Raw genomic sequence first — 19,040 nt, 5'->3', positions numbered from 1 at the left:
GTTATTAAAAACAGAGTATACCCATTTACAGAATGTAATCATTCAATCAAAAGAGATTTGGAGAGGCTTCACAAATATCAGTTCGACCATGTCCTATTAAATACACATGCACATTATTAATTTCAAACCTATTTTATTTAAGACGTACTTGGAATAGCTTACGCATTTATCATAACGTTTAAAATATAGCCAGTGTATGCACTATGAACTACATGTACATTGTGCAATTATCTCTGAATTCGGGTTGGCCCGTACTGTGGGTTGGGGTTCCTTCTCTGCCCCTGTCTCGATCCTTCTCTTCCACCTCTCTCCCTCTCTCTCTCTCTCTCTCTCTCTCTCTCTCTCTCTCTCTCTCTCTCTCTCTCTCTATCTCTCTTTCTTTTCCGTCTGTTTTTATCTGTCTCTGTCTCTGTCTCTATATCTCTTTCTCGTCCTCTCTCTCTATCATTGTCTCTCATTATTTCTCACGGTCTCTGTCTCTATCTATGTCTTTCCGGTCGTGCACCGGCCTGGAATGAGTTTTCTGGGGGGGGGGGGGGGGTGTGCAGAGATCTGGGTTCTGTGTACTAACGTTACGTTGAAAACCTCGAGGTCGTTTTACTATGTATATTTGAGCATTGTGTCGATGTCATGTTATGTTTTTCGAATTTTTCACCGATTTTTAATGTAATTATTTCTCATTTCAATGTCATGCTTGTGATGTCCTTTTATACATGATTTTAATGTAAAATGCAACATGTAAAACCCCACAATTAATTTCTATGCCATTATTGGACGAATAAAATTGAATTGAATTTAATTGAATTGAATGACTGTCAAATTATTTTATGGGGCCATAGGGAAAATATCCGTATTAAAAACACGATTGTTACTATTTTGGAAAAAACGAACCGAGGCAATTTCAATAAATTTCATTAATTGTAAGAGCATGGCAATGACGTATAACGTAATCAAAACTTGATTTCTATGGAACATACAATAGGGTATTGAATTTGCCCTTGAGTTGATTTTTCGAAAGTATTTGCGACCTTGTTTCAATTATTCTTTTACTCACAAAAAGTCATGTGCGGTGTGCTTCCAATTTAAGTTTTTTTTCCTGGACATTCTCGTCAATTTTTTTTGTCTGAACAAAACGTCCTTTGTAGATTAAACCATGTTGAATTAGCTGTTTTTAACGACCTGCAATCCCGTTACCTAAATCATGTAAATTCGCTACAACCTATTAATACCATGTTGTATACCACTGACATTATTTTGTCATAGAGAACGGGGTAATGTTAGGGTTGGGATCGGGTTAAGGTTAAGTTTGGTGTTAGGGTTAGTGTTAAAGCCCCACTGTACTACTTATAGCTACTTGCGCCCTCCATATAGCAAACAATGCCTAATCGGTGCAGGTTGGTCCCCCATGATCCCCTTTTTCTTATGTTGATTAAGAGCTAATTTGATGAGATAACAACCTGTCAGTGACCTTGCAGGGAGGTCTAATCCCCCTGGCCAAACTAGTTCAGACGGGCTTTAAGCGTAGTAAAGGTATGAAGGGATTCGGCTATGGTAGGAAATTGACCGCTCATATATTGACCGCTCACATTTATCTTGAAACCCATCGTTGGACCAGTATACTGCAATAGGGCATACCTCTGATGTACCTACACTGTTTTAACATGAAAGCCTTTGCCACCCGCCCTCTGATCGCCAACGCCACTGATCACCAACGTACTACCACCTGCTAACATCCGCAGATAGGATTTGAGGTGACAGACTTGCTTACTTGCACGTACTATTGAAGTATGAGTACGTCGTCCGCAGGGAGTTTGCTGTGGTATAGGGGCTGGGTTCACGCCTTATTCAGGGTGTTTAGCAAGTACAGTAAGAAAATGGATGCAACTAGTTGCCGCCTCCCCACCCCTTACGTTTCACACAAACATCTTCATATAACAAAGATCGCCGTGACGTATCCAAGCAGGAGGGCATGTCTGTACATTCTCTGACAATGGGGGCGGGGGGGGGGAGGGGGACTCAATCCAGATCTTAAAATTTAAGCTAGTTTGAGTTTCGATGGGGAGGCGTCATGCATACATGCTCAATGCAGATACTGAGGGGGGGGGGGGGGACATCAAGGGATGACACGTGCCCCCTCCCCCCATCCCCGTCCATGGATCCGCAACTGAATATGTATATAGACACCTATCTCTATCGACGACATAACATCTGCATGCATACATTCATGATTTTATTGGGGCAATAGTCCCAAGGCTACAATCACATCCGCTGATATATATTACATATGATGTATGCTGTCTTAGGTAGATGTCAACTTATTATATTACATTACTGTATTCAGGTGGAATAAAACGCTTTTAACCTAGCTCACAGTTTCACCTGATTTCTATCTTTGTTTTTGGTTCTCCAAGATGTCATCTACAGCCGAAAACTTGAGAGCATGTGACGTGATACTTTTTTTTCTCCCTCTGTTATACTTTTATATTATTTTGTAGAAAAAAAAAAGTATAGATGAAGAGGCACTGGCAAACGAACCGCCATTTAAACATCAATAGGAACCAATATCAGATCTAAAAAAAAACTATATGCAAATACGTGCAAAATGAGCGTTCGTGTTGCCAATTTCCATGGAACACGGTTATGGTGACTACTATTTTGTATACTACAATGATGATGTAAATGATATGTATATTTACCCTTTACAGTTTATATAAATCTATATGCTAAAACATGAAAAATAGAGAAACACTTTTAAATTGGGATAGAGATAATAAAACAAATTTAAAACCTCTAATAGGACGGCTTTGGAATGAAAATAGTATTGTATGTGATTTGTTGTACACGTATGATATATAATCATATAAATTATGGGCTATCGGCCTAGCAATGCCCCTCCTCCAATTTATGGATGTATCTTGCGCACTCCCTACTGAACAGAAAGGACTCTGGAATAACAAATGATAAATCCCTAACAATAACACAGCGCAAATAGATGACACTGAGGACTGATTCCTTGTCAGATTATCAAGAAGGAGAGGGAAAGAAACGACAAGAAAGGTAGAAAGAGAGAAAGAGAGTAAGAAAGAAAGAGAGAGAGAAAGGGAGAGAGAGAGAGAGAGAGAGAGAGAGAGGGGGGGGGGGGAGGGGGGTGTAAGTCGCTCCGGGAGGTTTGGGGAGGAAAGGGGAGGGAATCAGGAACAGATTAAAAAAGAGATAGAGAGAAAGAGAGATAGAGAGAGAGAGAGAGAGAGAGAGAGAGAAGAAAGATAGAGAATGAGTTAGGGAGTGAGGGAGGAGTGTGGAAGAGAGAAGTTAAAAGAGAGAAAGAGAAATGGTGAGAGGGGGGGGGGGGGTGTTGCTCCGGAAGATAAAGGAGAGGGAAGGAGGAACAAATAAAGAAAGAGAAAGAGAGAGAGATCGGAAAAGGGAGAGGGAGTGAAGGAGGAGGGTAGAAGAGAGATGTTAAAAGACAGAGAGAGAGAAAAAAAAAGAGGGGAGAGAGAGAGAGGGAGGGAGAGAGAGAGTGTCTAAGAATCGGGCTCCCTTCTCTTCGTCCTGCAGCTGAGTAAATCTGCATTCCTCTCTGCCGACAGTTTATGTTTTGATTTTGAAGTTCAAGGCGACACGATGATTGATTGCAGGGTGGCAATTATTTTCGAAACTTCATTACGACTGGTGTATTCTTCTACCATTGTGAAGCTGTATCCATTCCTATCCCTACGGCTGAACAACGGGATTCCTATGCAAGTGATTCGGGGCTATGACTATTCTGACGGCTACTTCATGCAAATTCATTTTGATCTTTGTGTCTACGTGGTTGCTTTTTGCTGACGGGAGGGTTAGTGAGTGAGAGAGAAGGAGAGATAGTGAAAGCCAGAGAGAGAGAGAGAGAGAGAGAGAGAGAAAGAGAAAGAGAAAGAAAGAGAGATATATAGAGAGATGGGGAGAGAGAGACAATGAAAGAAGAGAGAGAGAGAGATATGATGATGAGAAGATGAGTGAGACTGTTTAAAGTTGGGCGTAATACTGTAATGAGAACCAGTCAAAATAGCGCTTGACCCACCACTTATTTCAAAAGAATTTATGAAATTTGCAGAGTATTTAAATTAGCTGTTAATATATGAAAAAATACAAGAAAGCGCTATAGAATTGCATAGAATTAGCCGATACAAATAATTCAGGTTTTGTAAGATAGCCTCTCGGAGTCACTAAGCATGATAAACACATTTTCGGATTGATATATTGATAAGACAACACATAATAGAGAATCCATGAATTCAACCGACTTCGTCTTTTAATAGGTTAGTTATACAAAACAAGATAGGGGAAAATGGGGCAAGCTAATACATCAAAATACTCAAAATACATGTGGAAACTGAGGGAAACTGAAGACTTTGGTCGCCAATCCAGCTCTCCAACTTGATGTACCTTTTCACCAAGCGACATGGAATTTAATTTACGAGTCATCTTTACCATCACAAATCAATAGGAACAGAGCAAACAAACCAACCATCTTCCCTGTACTCCTAGCCGGGGAGGAGATGGGAAGGAGGAGGAGTGGATAAGGGCTAAACGTTTAATCGAAACTTTTGAGACACTTGAGGAATGTTTCATCGCGCGGTAGCGGTGATGGATATGCAGACACGTGAACAAACAAATGGGACTACATAAGGGCCATTTATCAGAATAGCACGGTTGCTATTTGACAGCCTTGGGGAACTAATTGCATTCCGTTGCTGCAGCAAGAGAGGTATAGAAGCCCAGGCAAGGGTAAAGTATTAATTATCACCGTAAAGCCCCTAGCAGCCGCCCTAAATCGCCTGGAACACATATACAAGGGGATGCTCGATCGGCAGCACTTGTAGACATATGAGAGGACTCGAAGGCTTACCCATGAAATAAGGGGGAAAGGGATACAGAGGGGAAGAATAAATATTTACAAATACGAAAGCAGATTAGACATTGTTAGCTAAACGTATAAGTCCAAAGCTTTTATATTTCTTTTCTGTCTTAGGATGCACACTTCCTTGAAATCCATTTTATTAATGGGGGCATCCAAGTCTATGTACGAACTTTCCAACCATAATAAAAACACAGAAGGCCTTCGAGACCTTGCGTCTTGTGGGCTGTCGACTTTGTAGACTGTCTGATCTCGATGGCCGTCTTTCAACTTGGATGTAGCTCTATAATTACGCAAGTTTATAGCAATAAACTATTTTGGTCAGATTCGTGGATTTCTTGACTGACTAAAAACTGTTAATAAAACGGTACGTATATGCAAGGCGATAAGGACCCAGTGAATCTACGATTACAATTCTTATTCAAGAGCCATGCTAAATGGCTTTTTTTTCCTGGAAAAGAACGAGATCCCCTCTGTGGTTTCTAAAGCAGAATTAATATTCCAGTTCCAAGACCAAAGTCTTATCAGGGTTTTCGGTTGCGACCTCAGACCGTATGGAGGAAAGAGAGAGAGAGAGAGAGAGGGGGGGGGGGTATGCACGAATGGGAGGGAATAAGAGGTTAAGAAGAGGATGGAGAGATGAAGAGGAAGAGGAGAACGAGGAGACGGAGAGAGAAGGGTGAGTATGGTAGAATGATGGGATATGCTGGGTGAAGGGAAAGAAAGAGAGAAAGTCGGAGAGAGAGAGAGAGAGAGTGGGGGCGGGGAGGGGGGTAGCGAAAATGAGAGATAGAGAGATATAGATATAATACATGTAGGCCCCCAATACAAACAAACACCCGAGATAAAGAGGGTAGGAGGGGGAGAGGAGGGGGGAGAGGAGGGGAGGAGGGGAGGGGAGGAGGGGAGGAGGGGGAGAGGAGGGGAGGAGGCGAGAGGAGGGAAGGAGGGGAGAGGAGGGGAGGAGGCGAGAGGGAAGGAGGGGAGAGGAGGGGAAGAGGGGAGGAGGGGGAGAGGAGGGGAGGACTGGTTGGGGGTGAGTAGAAAATATTGTCAACTGGACGTCAAACTGCTAGGGTTCCCCATTTATTTAAACATGTCCACATCTTATGACGTCGGTCCGTTCTCAGGGTGAAGCAACTGGAGCGAATGTGATGCGATCGTCTCTTTTTCCAAAGAATTTTCTTCGACAGGAGAGGATAGAAGTGAAACAGTGGTGCACGTTTCACTGCACACTCGTTTGGAAGTCAGAAGGAGGTCAAGTCACCGATTTGTAGGCCAATATCCTGGACTAAAAACGTCGTACTTGAATCCAAGAAGAGTGGGAGAATTCATTAAACTGACAACTATCCAGCGTATTAAAACGAGAGTTAAGTTGCGTGGTAAAGGGGTGGAGGGAGAGAACAAGAGGAGAGGCAGTGAGAAATGAATAAAAAGAAATAAAAGAAAACGGAGGCAAAAAAATGGAAGTGTGAGAGAAAGATAGAGAAACGGAATACGGAGAGCAACAGGATAAGAAGAGAGAGAGAGAGAGAGAGAGAGAGAGAGAGAGGCGGTTAGAGATGAATAATAAGAAAGAAAAGGACACGTGGGCAAAGAAAATGAGAGTAAACATGAGTGAGTGTGAGAGAAGAATAGACACATGGGATACGGAGAGGAAAAAGGAGAAGGAGAGAGAGAGAGAGAGAGAGAGAGAGAGAGAGAGAGAGAGTGTGTGAGAGAGGTTGGAAAGGAGTAAGAGTGAAAACATAACCATGACAAAGAGAATGGAAGAGAAATAGAGGGAAGGGGAGCGAAACTAAGAATTCCTGTCAAGAATGAGATATAGGGAGAGAGAGAGAGAGAGAGAGAGAGAGAGAGAGAGAGAGAGACAGAGAGAGAGAGAGAGAGAGAAAGCAAGCAAAGTAGGCTACTCGTAGTGGTTTCAGTAACCGATCATCGTCAAGTATATCCGGGCTTCTCTATTTCTATCTTCTCCTTTTAGCTCCATGAATAACGGACAATTCTCCCTTTCAAAGAGGTCTAGTGTTTTTCAGACCTGGGAAGACGGGGTACTATTTCATGTCCACCTCCTTACAAGCCTCGTGAACATGCCTCGTGGATGATTAACGAACTTGGCTTTGCCCTCTCACCCACTGACAGTTCTCTATAATCAGGATAATCTACTTACGATGACTTCCAAGTACCATCATCTTAATACCATTATGACCATGAAGAATATGCAATTATAATGGACCCCTCTCTCTCTCTCTCTCTCTCTCTCTCTCTCTCCCTTTCTCTATATCTCTGTCTTTCTCTCTCTCTCTCTGTCACTCTGTCTCCCCATATATCTCCCCATCTCTCTATATATCTCCGACGTCTCTATCTGTCTGGTCTTCTTCTCTCTCTCTCTCTCTCTCTCTCTCTCTCTCTATCTCTGCAAAGACTACATTTATATCCATTCGAATTTCTAGTACTGGAGTTCCAATTCAGTATGAAGCACAGGCAGAATCTCTCTCTCTCTCTCTCTCTCTGTCTCTATCTCTCTCTCTCTCTCTCTCTCTCTCTCTCTCTCTCTCTCTCACACACACAAACACACACGCACACACACACACACACTCTCTCTTTCTCTATCTTTCCATTCATCTATCTATCTATCTATCTATCTTTCTCTCATCTACGTATACAAGCGCCCTATTAATAAATACGAACTATTCTCAGATTCGTTCATTACCTGGAAGTATGCAACTATAATTTTTTGCCACATAATACCTATTTTTTTGAAGGAAATAATACACTTGCAATACCATCAACGACGTCAACAGCAAAAGCAATTTCGTTTTGGGGGGGATGGCTTACGGGGATATATTACTTTCTGGCCATATATACAGACGGGGGGGGGGGATACAAATATGATTTGCATTCCATTTTGAAGATTGTTTTTTGTTCCTCTTGCCAAAATTAGGTGAAAAGAAATCTTGAACAGAAACCTTAGAAAAGCATTCTGTCAAGTAATCATGTTCTTTCAGGGATCCAATCGGCGCAAGGCATGGTAAATGGCTTTAGGTATCAGAAGATAATGTTGATGATATTGTGTAACATAATCATAATTTGCTGTAGGGGGAGCTGAAATCATTTCAATTTTCAAAAATGTGATGAACTGATACTTACATGATCTACATTGCTCAGATTGCAAAACAAAACAATTCGCTAACACACTTCGGGCAAATAATCAACTTGATCTGTAAGTGTTATCAATGTTTTAAGATGATAAGAATTGCAATACCATAAAAAACATCAACATTATTGTCGAGGAAACTTTTTTTATGACAAACATTAAGTTTATATAATTATTGTCATTCGAATATTATGGCCCTGTAATTGGTTATGCAACGTACATAGCGAGCAAAATGAAGCAAAACAAAACAAAAACACAGGAAAATTGAGTGTTTTAAGACACATAATCTCCCTTATACTTGTTTTTCCACTTAACTTTTAAAAATGTGGGGAAATTGTCCTGTTTATGTAAAAGGTAAATACTTCATTTCCTACTTATCAATGTTAAAAGGTGCTTTGACATGTCTAAGTGATCTGAATGGTTTCTCATCTTTACCTGATGACATTTACAACTACATGATAACACAAATACTACGGTTAATGTATTAATAACTAAATCCATTATAATGAGTAACCTACTACTTGCTCACACCCTTGATGAGTTGGAATATTATCGAGTTTGATTGCATTATTCTCGTTTTGTTTTGATTTATGAAGTGGCTTTAGTTCTGACTAAGTAGTTCTGAGTACGATCGATTCGAAAAGAATGTTAAAATCTCATTATTAGTCGACTACTTCTACACTTCCACTATTACAAAATGATAAGCAACATAGGTATACGAATAACAAAATAAACATAGCACTGAGTCATACGTTAGGGGGACGAAAATAATAATAAAACAAAAAACATCCCACGTTTAGGGAACTTTATTTCTTCTTCGATGCCTTCAATATTGCGAATCGATGAAATAAAACGGAAATGCTGGACCGCCATAAATGTCTAAATGAATCCACGCATCAAATAAACAAACGAGCAAAGGGAATGCAAAACCAATGGAACGAATGATCAGAAAAACGCTCTGTGGAACAACATCATTTCAGCAGTGAAATGTTCATCCTAGCCATGCGTGGACAGAATAACAACACGGTCATTCGCCTAGCATTTCTTCATCAAATATATGATCTCAAACGGCACACAAAGTCAGCATCGTAAAACATTTTAAATTTATAAATGATTAAAGTTTTATTCCATCCTACGTCTGGCGCACGCAAACCACTGGACGGTAGCATGTCCATAGCTTGATAACGCTATCAGTATGAATATTGCAAGGAGTTAAAACTCCATGGTTATTGCAACAACCTAATCAAAAGGAAATCGCGTTTTTACTGCTCTTTCCGTTTCGTATATTTTCTTCCTTTTCCCAATACCCATCAACATCGTTACTCTTGTGTAACATTTTCTATTGCATTTACATAATGTTACTCACGTACATTTACGTATATTGGCAGTTTTACCGCAATGCCACCTTTTGATTGCTTCTACCGCCTTATCTTCACCGCAACGTTTCGATTTGTGTAAGGAAGTGACGTATAGAGTCACTCACGTGGAATTATATTGCCATGGTGAATATATTGACAACATCTCTTATATATGTTTTTTCTTATGAAAGTATGTGCACATTTTAAGATCAAAAGGCTCTGTGGTTTTCTCTTTGCGAGTTGAAATTGAAGCCCTCAATGTGTATACATAATAGCCAGTTGCAAAATTAAAATATGAAGAAAAAAAAAACGACTGTAAATCTGCTAATAATGAATGTTTGTAGGAAAGTCTTCCGATTATGACTTTTAACAACAGTTTGGCCTTGGAAAAAGTTTTGAGATTTTCACCTTGCAGATCCCAGCAACGCCCTTTTAAGTGGGATTCGTACTTTATCCATCACCTACTAGATGATAGTTGATGGTGACAGCTTGTGTAATAATCGTCCTAGTGGACAACTGTTCTCCAGGGGCGAATGTCCACATGGTCCATGTTTATGCGGATCACAAGGGGTAGCTGCATGTGGGGGTGTGGCCCAAAGGGTCGTTTTCCTCCAATCGATATAAAAAATAAAACCGACTTCAGTGACATGAGCGAAGCCTCTTGCTCAATAATTTCGGAGAGAGAGAGATAATATGGGAGATTTGAACGGGAAGTGCCCCTTTTATATGAGACGTTTTACAGCTCTCAAGCACCAGAAAGCCACCAAAAACAATCCGCTTGTATCATTACAAATTACCCCCTCATACGATCGTTGTATCGCCTCCGGTATAATTCACGACCGCACCTGGTTTCTAACGATGTTATAACATCCCGATTACGGGCAGGTGTGCTCGGAGGTTTATAGTCCATAGGGCGATAGGAATACAGATAAGATAGCAATAACCATGCCCTCGAAATATCTACAAAGCTCCCCAATTAATTTCTTCCATGTAATGAACCCTGCTCGTACAATTGAGATTAAGATTAATTGATGGTTTTATGATGCTAATCGAGGGTACATTCTTGCTGTTCCAATGACACTTGAACATGGCGTGCGACAAGTATTATAGATGCATGTATAGAGATAGTAATGATTCAAGATAGAGAGAGAGAGAGAGAGAGAGAGAGAGAGAGAGAGAGAGGGGGAGACAGTGAGAGAGAGACAGAGAGACAGAGACAGAGACAGAGAGAAAGACAGACATAGAGACAGAGAGAAAGAGACAGAGACAGAGACAGAGAGAGAGAGTACAGAAAATGTACACGAATACTGATGAATGCAAGTGTTAACAAAATACCAAAACAAATCTTATGAACCTACAGTGTAGATTATATAAACAACATATGTTTGCACTTTCATAATAAGCAAGAGAGAGAGAGAGTAAGAGGGAGAGAGAGAGAGAGAGAGAGAGAGAGAGAGAGAGAGAAAGGCAATTTACACGAATACAGATGTATGCAAATGTAAGAAAAAGAGAATAACATACCATTGAACCTACATGATAAAGAACACATGTTTGCACTTTCATAATACATGTTCGATAAAATATGATCTAGTTTTGTAACATTGATCAAACAGATGTGACAGATACAAATCTGATTACTTTGACATGTACAATAAAGCAAAAGCCAATCTTGGACGGTTGCACGAAAATCAAGCGTAAGCCTCGCGATTAATTGCAAATTTGATCGCAACTCAACTTTCTCGCAACGCCCCATTAGTAAGAGAGAGAGAGAGAGAGAAAGAGGGAGAATTAAAAGCTAGATCGAGTAAACTTAATTTAATTGTTAAAACTTTAATCTTAACAACAATTTTAGGAAATGTAGGAGACTAGTCGGGTGTTGCAAGAAAGTTGAGGTGCAATCGATTGCAAATATCAGTCGTAAATTTTGCAACTTGCAATCAATCGCAAATTTCTTGCTACGCCACATGAATGCAATAATGTAATAGACTGTCTACATTGAATACAGCTGGCGGATTGGTGTCCAATTCATTTCAGCAAGATTTGAAATCAGATATATTTATTTCACTGAGACTCAATCTGAACACAACCACATATATATATATATATATATATATATATATATATATATATATATACTTATTAAACAAAAAACAAAAAAACAAAAAAGGATGAATAAATGAAAAATTTAAATGTCATACTGATGATCGAATATAAATCCTAAATCCACTTTTTGCTTTATACAGTAGGCCTACTGCGATCAGACTGTTCTTCATGTTGAAAGCAATTGAGAATGACTAATTAGGTTTTTACGAAACAAAGACATTCAATTTGCGAGGAATGACCGGTTGGCTCTATTGGCTATATTCACCACAAGGAACTAAAATCATGGAGAAATATGACTTAAAGGCAATTCATGACAATCAGCTGTGTCTGACGATGTCTGGAATTCCAATACCCTAATTCTTAGGATGAAACAGCCAATTTGGGTTTACTGTCCGATATGTCATCATCGACAGTTTTCAGAGCATATGAATGCAAAACGAGTATTACAAATGAAACAATCAACTTTCGTCCAAGCCAGTAGTAGTAGTAGTAGTAGTATTTAGTAGTATTTATTTTCGTATAAAAAACATAGTAAAAATGCATAAAATACGATGGATAGCCCACATTCAGCTAACCCGACATGGGAAAGCTGGTCTTCCGTGGGGTCCGGAACAATTACATAAACAAAACAAAACATAAATACATTATATGAACAACAGTAAATACATTTTGAAGAAAGAAAACAAAAAGAAGTAATATAAAATAAAGGGATAAAAAAAAAAACAAAAAAAAAAAAACATTTCATAAAAAACAAGTAATCATAACAAAATAAGGAGGGGAACCATGTGCTACTGTAACAGTTCTGCAATCTTAGATTTGAATGTATTAACACTAGGGGAAGATTTGATATGAGGAGGAAGTGTGTTGTAGGCCTTTGCGTTTCTATACTTGAATGATCTTTTGAGGTAATTTGTTCTCGGTTTGGGTAATTTTATTTGAGCTCCAATTCGGGAAGGGTAGGAATGGGTTCTCAACTCAAATTCATTTCTTAAATACTCGGGGGTTAGATTATTCATTATTTTATACATAAGAACAAGGGAATGATGATTTCTTCTTTTGTCCAAGAGTTGCCAATTAAGAGCGTTATGCATTTCCAAAACAGAGACATGAGATTCAAGTTTTATTTTAAGTATAATCCGGCCTGCCCTATTTTGCAATTTTTGAAGGCGATCTGTATATTTCCTGAAAGCTGCACTGTAAATAACATCACCATAATCAAAATACGGAAGGATCAGTGAGCTATATATTAATTTCAGTACCGATTCACTTAGGAATCGCCTTAGTCTTCCTAGAAAGCCTACCATTTGACCAATTTTCTTCAACATATTGTCTATATGTAAACTCCAGTTTAACTTTTCATCAACTAAGACGCCAAGGTACTTGACATGATGAACTTGATCTATGGAGATGTCATTCAATGAAACTCGGAGGACATTCTTTTTAGATATCATGTGGTTGCTTCCAATGAGCATACAAACTGTTTTTTGACAGTTGACACTTAATTTGTTTTGGTACATCCAGTAATACATATTTTCTAGGTCTGAGTTCAAAGCTAATTCAATTCTATCTATAGAAGGATGTGAGAAGTATAAAACAGTATCATCAGCATACAACTGAACTTGACAGGTTTTTATACATTTTACTAAATCATTTATATATACGATGAAGAGCAGTGGCCCTAGAAGGGAACCTTGGGGCACACCACACTCAATAACTGATTCGAAAGAAAGCTCTGCATTAATAAGTGTCCTACTGACTCTGTCTGACATGTAGCTTTTAAACCATGTACATGGAGTGCCAGAAATTCCTATGTTATTGAGTTTCTTAATAAGAATATCACAATTCACGGTATCGAAGGCCTTTCTTAAGTCCACAAATACAACCCCCGTATACTCTTTCTTATCAGTTGCGTGAAGCCAGTCATCAGTTACTTTTAGGAGAGTGGTAATAGTTGAGTGACGTGGCCTGAAACCAGATTGGGCGGCTGACAAGATATTGTTCTCATGTAGAAACTCCAAAACTTGTCTTTGGACAACCCGTTCCAGTATTTTAGATACGCAGGGCAAAATTGAGATGGGCCGATAATTTGAAGGAGAGCTCTTATCGCCACTTTTGTGAATTGGGATAATCTTGGACCTTTTCCATTGTTGAGGAAATTTACCGCTCAACAAAGAGCGGTTGATCAGGTTAGCAATACTCTGTGAAATCTCGGTAGCACATGCTTTTAAAACAAAAACTGATATTTTATCTACACCTACAGATTTAGTATTTTTCAATTTGTTTATAACTCCCAACACATCATTTTCGGTTACAAGGGTAAACTCAAAACTCTTGATTAATGGTATATTGTTTTCTATGGGGAGAGGCGTATCAGGAATTTCTTTTGCTAAATTACTTCCTACTTCAGCAAAGAAGGTATTGAAAAGATTAGCAGTATCAACATTACTTTCTGAATTAAGCGCAACTATTGGCGTGTCACGTTTCTTATTTGGAATGATAGATTTTAATGTCTTCCAAGTCTGTTTTGGATTAGCACTAGAAAGTGAGAATTTATCAGAGTAGTATTTTCTCTTTGCTTTTCTTACATCAGTAGTAACTTTATTACGTAGTACTCTATATTCACACATGAGTTTTTCATCTTTAAGTTTACACGCTCTCCGTTTCAGTTTGTCACGCTTTTTCATGAGTTTATAAATACCTGCATTCATCCACGGAGAGCCCCTAGTACTTATTCTTTTTGAACGATATGGCATGTGTTTGTCAACAACTTCTAACAACAGATTTTGCCATAATTCAACAGCTTCATCAATTGAATTGCACTGATTTATATACTCCCATTTCTGGTTGCGAATATCATTTCTAAACTCATTACCATTAAGTTTGCTGCAACTTCTAAAGTTAATAAATCTGGGGTGTGATGAAACATTGGCATTCCAAATTAAAAAACTAATAGAATGGTCACTCATTCCATTATGAAGTACTCCATAACTCTTTACGTTTGGGGAGTTATTAGTTAAGAGATGATCAATCAATGTAGCAGAAGCATTTGTAATTCTGGTTGCTTCATTTGTGTTAACTTGAACTAGAGAATACATATCATTGATATCCATATATTTCTTACTCATACTCGATAAAGGTTTGGCCAGTAGGTCATAGTTTACATCTCCTACTAAAATTGTGTCACAGTTCGTTATGTCAATAAAGCTAAGAAACAGCTCATATAAATTAAAGATTCCAACGTCTGAAGAGGGCGGTCTATACCAAGTTGATATGACAAGGGGGTTTGCAAGCTTAAGATACACCTTTATTACAATTGCTTCTAAATCATCTAAAGTTTCATGCGTTAGTTTCTCAAAATGTAGAGATTTGTGAAGATATATGGCGACCCCGCCTCCCTGTCTATTTCTGTCTTTCCGAACCAAGTTAAAATTGTCAATCATGACTTCATCATCATAAATAGATGCATCTATTTTGGTTTCATTTACAGCAAAAACCTGAATGTTATTTGATTTTACAAATGTCCTTACTTCTTCAATATGTTTGAGAAGACTATTAACATTTAATTGAGCAATCTTAAGACCATTACCTTGCAATTCATGGTAGTATAAACCCCTAGAGGTGTCCATTCTTGTGCTATTTGCTTTAACATGGACATTATTTAACTCTGGATTAATGGAAAGACCCAGTTCATTATAGAAAGGTAATTCCTTAAGAATACAAATGTTACATTGCCAGCCAAAGAAATCCTCTGACGGATCATCATAGATTTGGGAGGAAATACCAGCACAAATGATGTGAAGCCATTGGTTACATTTAGTACACTTCAATCCCTTTTGATTATTTTTAACAGGTTTCATACAACAGGCACATGGGTAATTGTAGACGTTAAAGACCATACGTAAACAGTTCAAATTACAGTTTTAAAAAAAAGATACAATATTATTTAATATTACAAAAAAAAAAACAAAAAAAAAATACAGTCAGTTCGAGTTCTTCAATCTACTTTTAAAAGATCGGTTAGGAATAAGGAAATCAATCGATCGTAGACCATGTCTCATTGTATCTGCAAAGAATTAATTCACTTATAGCAGTGCATGGTGAGTGGCGTGAAAAAGAGAGTTTGTCCGGTATTTTCAATCGGTGGTTGTCATTCGAAGCACTGACCCGTTCGTCGAGAGCTATCTGTACGTAGAGCGATTCACGATCCGAGAAAACCTATTGCCGCGGAGATGGAAAGCTCGTTGGTCGGATTAGTTCCATAGTTACTTGACGAGTGGGTCACTGTATTCTTCCCTAGGTTTAGTGATGCGTGAACCACAGACTAGCTATACACCCAGGATAAGAAGATTACGTCTATACACACACATTGCGATAGCTCCAATTAAGTTGGCATCATTACACAGGCATGAACTTCGGGCCACTTAAAAAGCTCTCCTCCAACAAAAGAGGAGGGGCTAACTGAATAATGGAGAGGATCCATCCACACCAGCTTAGCGTTAAGACGAGCGCTTAGTTCATTCTTGTAGGATGATGGCTAATGAAGAAGAATTCAAGCTTTGCTCAATTTGTGTAGGTCACCTTCCGTAGTCATGGTGATTCGCTTTTTCGTTTGTTTTGATATGGCAAGGATGCGGCCATCTTGGGTCCATAATGCCTCAACCTGTTCCCTGTACTTCGTTTTCACCTTCCAGAAAAGCTCCGTTCGTCTTCTTGTCAGACTTTCATGGATATAGATTGCCTCATCCTGACAATGACGCAATTTTCTCCTATTTCTGTAGATTTTCTCTCGTACATGGTAATTTGTGAACTTTACAATCACACCTCTATTTCTCTTCTCTTTACTCTGACCCAATCTATGGCTTCTGTCAATTTCTCTGGCATCTAAAGCAATGTCTAACTTCTCGGCACACATTTTGATGATAGTTTCGTTAGTGTTTTCGTTCAATTCCTCTTTTATTCCGTTGAATATCAAGGAATTCCTTCTAGAGTATTGTTCCGACTCATCCTGTTGATCTAATAACGATTGCATCTTTGTTTCTAAAACAGTTATTTGAGTGTCTCTCGCCTGCAATTCAAAGTCAATATATTCGCGTAAGTTTTCTGAAACTTTCTTCGTAATCATTGGTGTAATTTCTTCTATCAAAGTTTTCTTAAGTACACTCACCAGCTTATTTATCAAAGTGTCACTCTCCAGGGCTCTGTTCAGTTCATCCCTTATGCTATTCGTAAGCTCTTCAGCTTGCAGTTTCAAGCTGCGAGTTGTAGTCATCGCGAAAAGATGATATACAGGTCTCCAAAAATCCAAAGATTAGATAAAAATCAAGTCCAAGAACATCAGCATACGGAGGTGAACACTTAGAGCTGGTAGTTAAAATTACAAATTACACTGATATGCACGCTATATCGAGGGATAATACACGGTCTATCGGTCTATCGGTTTGACGGAGCGCTTTAAAAAACACGTCCGTTCATGTCAAAACGGTAATGGGGGGGGGGGGGGTAACAGGCTGGCGGGAAAAAAAGGATTTTGGTTCATTTTGACATGTAGGCTAATCATTCTTAGCCGAGTAACATTTCTTTGAGAATATACAGAGTAAAAATAGTTTTACTCATCACCAGAACCACCACTGTATGGGCAGAAACATTTCGCTTCAATTCAGTGTTTTTTAAAAGGTAAACTTATTTACTTGATTTATATTATGTTATGATTGTATATGTATTAACTTTTTGTGAATAATATATATATTTATATATGTACCTAGTTCGTATATTACTTTTTTATTATCCTAAAAATATGCAGAAATGAAATCGAACAAACAAACAATAATTCATCCGTGTGCATATCCTATAGCCTTTTCTTTTGCTTACATATTTTTTATAATTTACATGTACAATGTACTCTTTCTCAAAACCACTCTTCTGTCATAAGCTCTTCATTCTCCACAATGTGCTGCATCGAAAATATATGGTTATTTACTCCCAGCGGATATATATATCCCCAAATCGATAATGGCGGCTTTGGGGTAAAAAAAATGTCAATTGATTCCGACTCAAATTGAGCGACAAATTGAATTTGCCTCTTGACGACACCATGAATAATGTATAATCCTATTTTCTATTCCAAGGACAAAACAGCCCGAACGCCGAGGCGGCAGTACGCCTCCTCCACCCCTCCCACGGTGCCGACGATGGCAAAGAAAGTGTGAATAATCACATTTTTCGGATATCAAACCACGGTCAATACAGCGGGGATAATTAATCCCCCAGTTATTTAAGCCTGATATCATTTCGATTATGTTCAAATGTATTCTGGGTCAACGCGCCACTTTCCACTGGTTTCCAGCGCCAAACCGCAATGCACTTATACCTACGCAATTGGAATATTTGTATGTTAAGATGTCAGGCGGAAACCACACATTAGCTGTGGTTTGAATAACAAATAAAAGACATTCCTTGAATAATTAAGCGCGCTATTATGGTAGCTCGATCGGCTAAAGCCGTTATACACTGTAATAATATGATTGCAGGGCCATCAGGGAGAACAATAATCGTTTAGTTTGCTTTTTTCTGTTATTATGTCTTTTTATTCCTTGAATTTTATTTGTTGGCACATAAAAATGCAGGTACATGCCATTTTTTTTTTTTTTTTTTTTTTTTTTTTTAGCGATCGGGGGGGGGGGGGGGAGAATGGAGGGGTCTCCCCTTTTCCCTCCACCCCCCCCCCTCCCCCACCACCACTCTCCCGTCAGCTCCTGTGCGCGCAATGCCGTTACCCCATTCCCGATGTTTCGAAGGGAGTTCCTATGAACGAAACTAATATTGCTCTTACCGTGATAGGGAGGGTCATCGTCTACAAAGGTATAGTTGACGAAACTATCTAGGCAGTCCTGTTCGTTCCTCAACATGCCTTCGTTACCGAAAGAGCTTTCCATGTCCTGCGAGCTGACGGCAGGCACTCCCCCGGCCATCACCGCAATGGTTATCAACGTCTGCAGCATCTACGAGAAAAAAAAAATGAAAAGATAACAGTGTTAACAAGATCAATAATTAGCGATGGTATCCTTTTTGAAACTATAACATTTTGGGCTAATTTTTGGAATTTGGATAATAGTGATGGTAGTTATAATACAATGTAATAATTAATCTGGATTTATAGAGCACTTAATACGGAATACGGCTTAAAGGGATCCGGTAACTTTGTCTCAGATTCTTAAACAAAATTCTGGATTTAGCTCATGCTGCAATGATAATTATAAACCTTTAGGTCAGTCAATAACCCCGTGACTTTTACAAGCCGATCGCCTGTCTGATTATCAAGATATTTATATTTGTAATTACAAATTTTGAAAACCGTTTACGGTTTTCATAACAATACACTCATTTGGGGGAAACGAGTATGGTAAAACCGGTCACTCAAAGATTGTTTACTTTTTTCAGGCACTTCTTGATCATTTTGAAGCGCATTTTTTTTAGGGCTTCAATATTACATTATATCGCAGACACTGATAACACGTAGGGCCGT

At 38.8% G+C, this 19,040-nt stretch overlaps 1 protein-coding gene across 1 annotated transcript in view; it reads right to left on the bottom strand.

Moving 5' to 3' along the window:
- LOC764176 (corticotropin-releasing factor receptor 2) overlaps positions 1-18,511 on the bottom strand; it is a 35,881-nt gene extending 17,370 nt beyond the window's left edge. Inside the window, exon 1 of the mRNA XM_030990752.1 lies at positions 18,348-18,511. Coding sequence (XP_030846612.1) covers positions 18,348-18,486 — 139 coding nt within the window. The 5' untranslated portion in view covers positions 18,487-18,511. The remainder of the gene's footprint in view (positions 1-18,347) is intronic.
- Positions 18,512-19,040: the final 529 nt, after the last annotated feature.

Source organism: Strongylocentrotus purpuratus, unplaced genomic scaffold (assembly GCF_000002235.5).
Source record: "Strongylocentrotus purpuratus isolate Spur 01 unplaced genomic scaffold, Spur_5.0 spur5_scaffold_19, whole genome shotgun sequence".
NCBI lineage: Eukaryota > Metazoa > Echinodermata > Echinoidea > Camarodonta > Strongylocentrotidae > Strongylocentrotus > Strongylocentrotus purpuratus.
The sequence above is the reverse complement of the archived record's forward strand: the minus strand, read 5'-3'. Positions and strand labels throughout refer to the sequence as shown.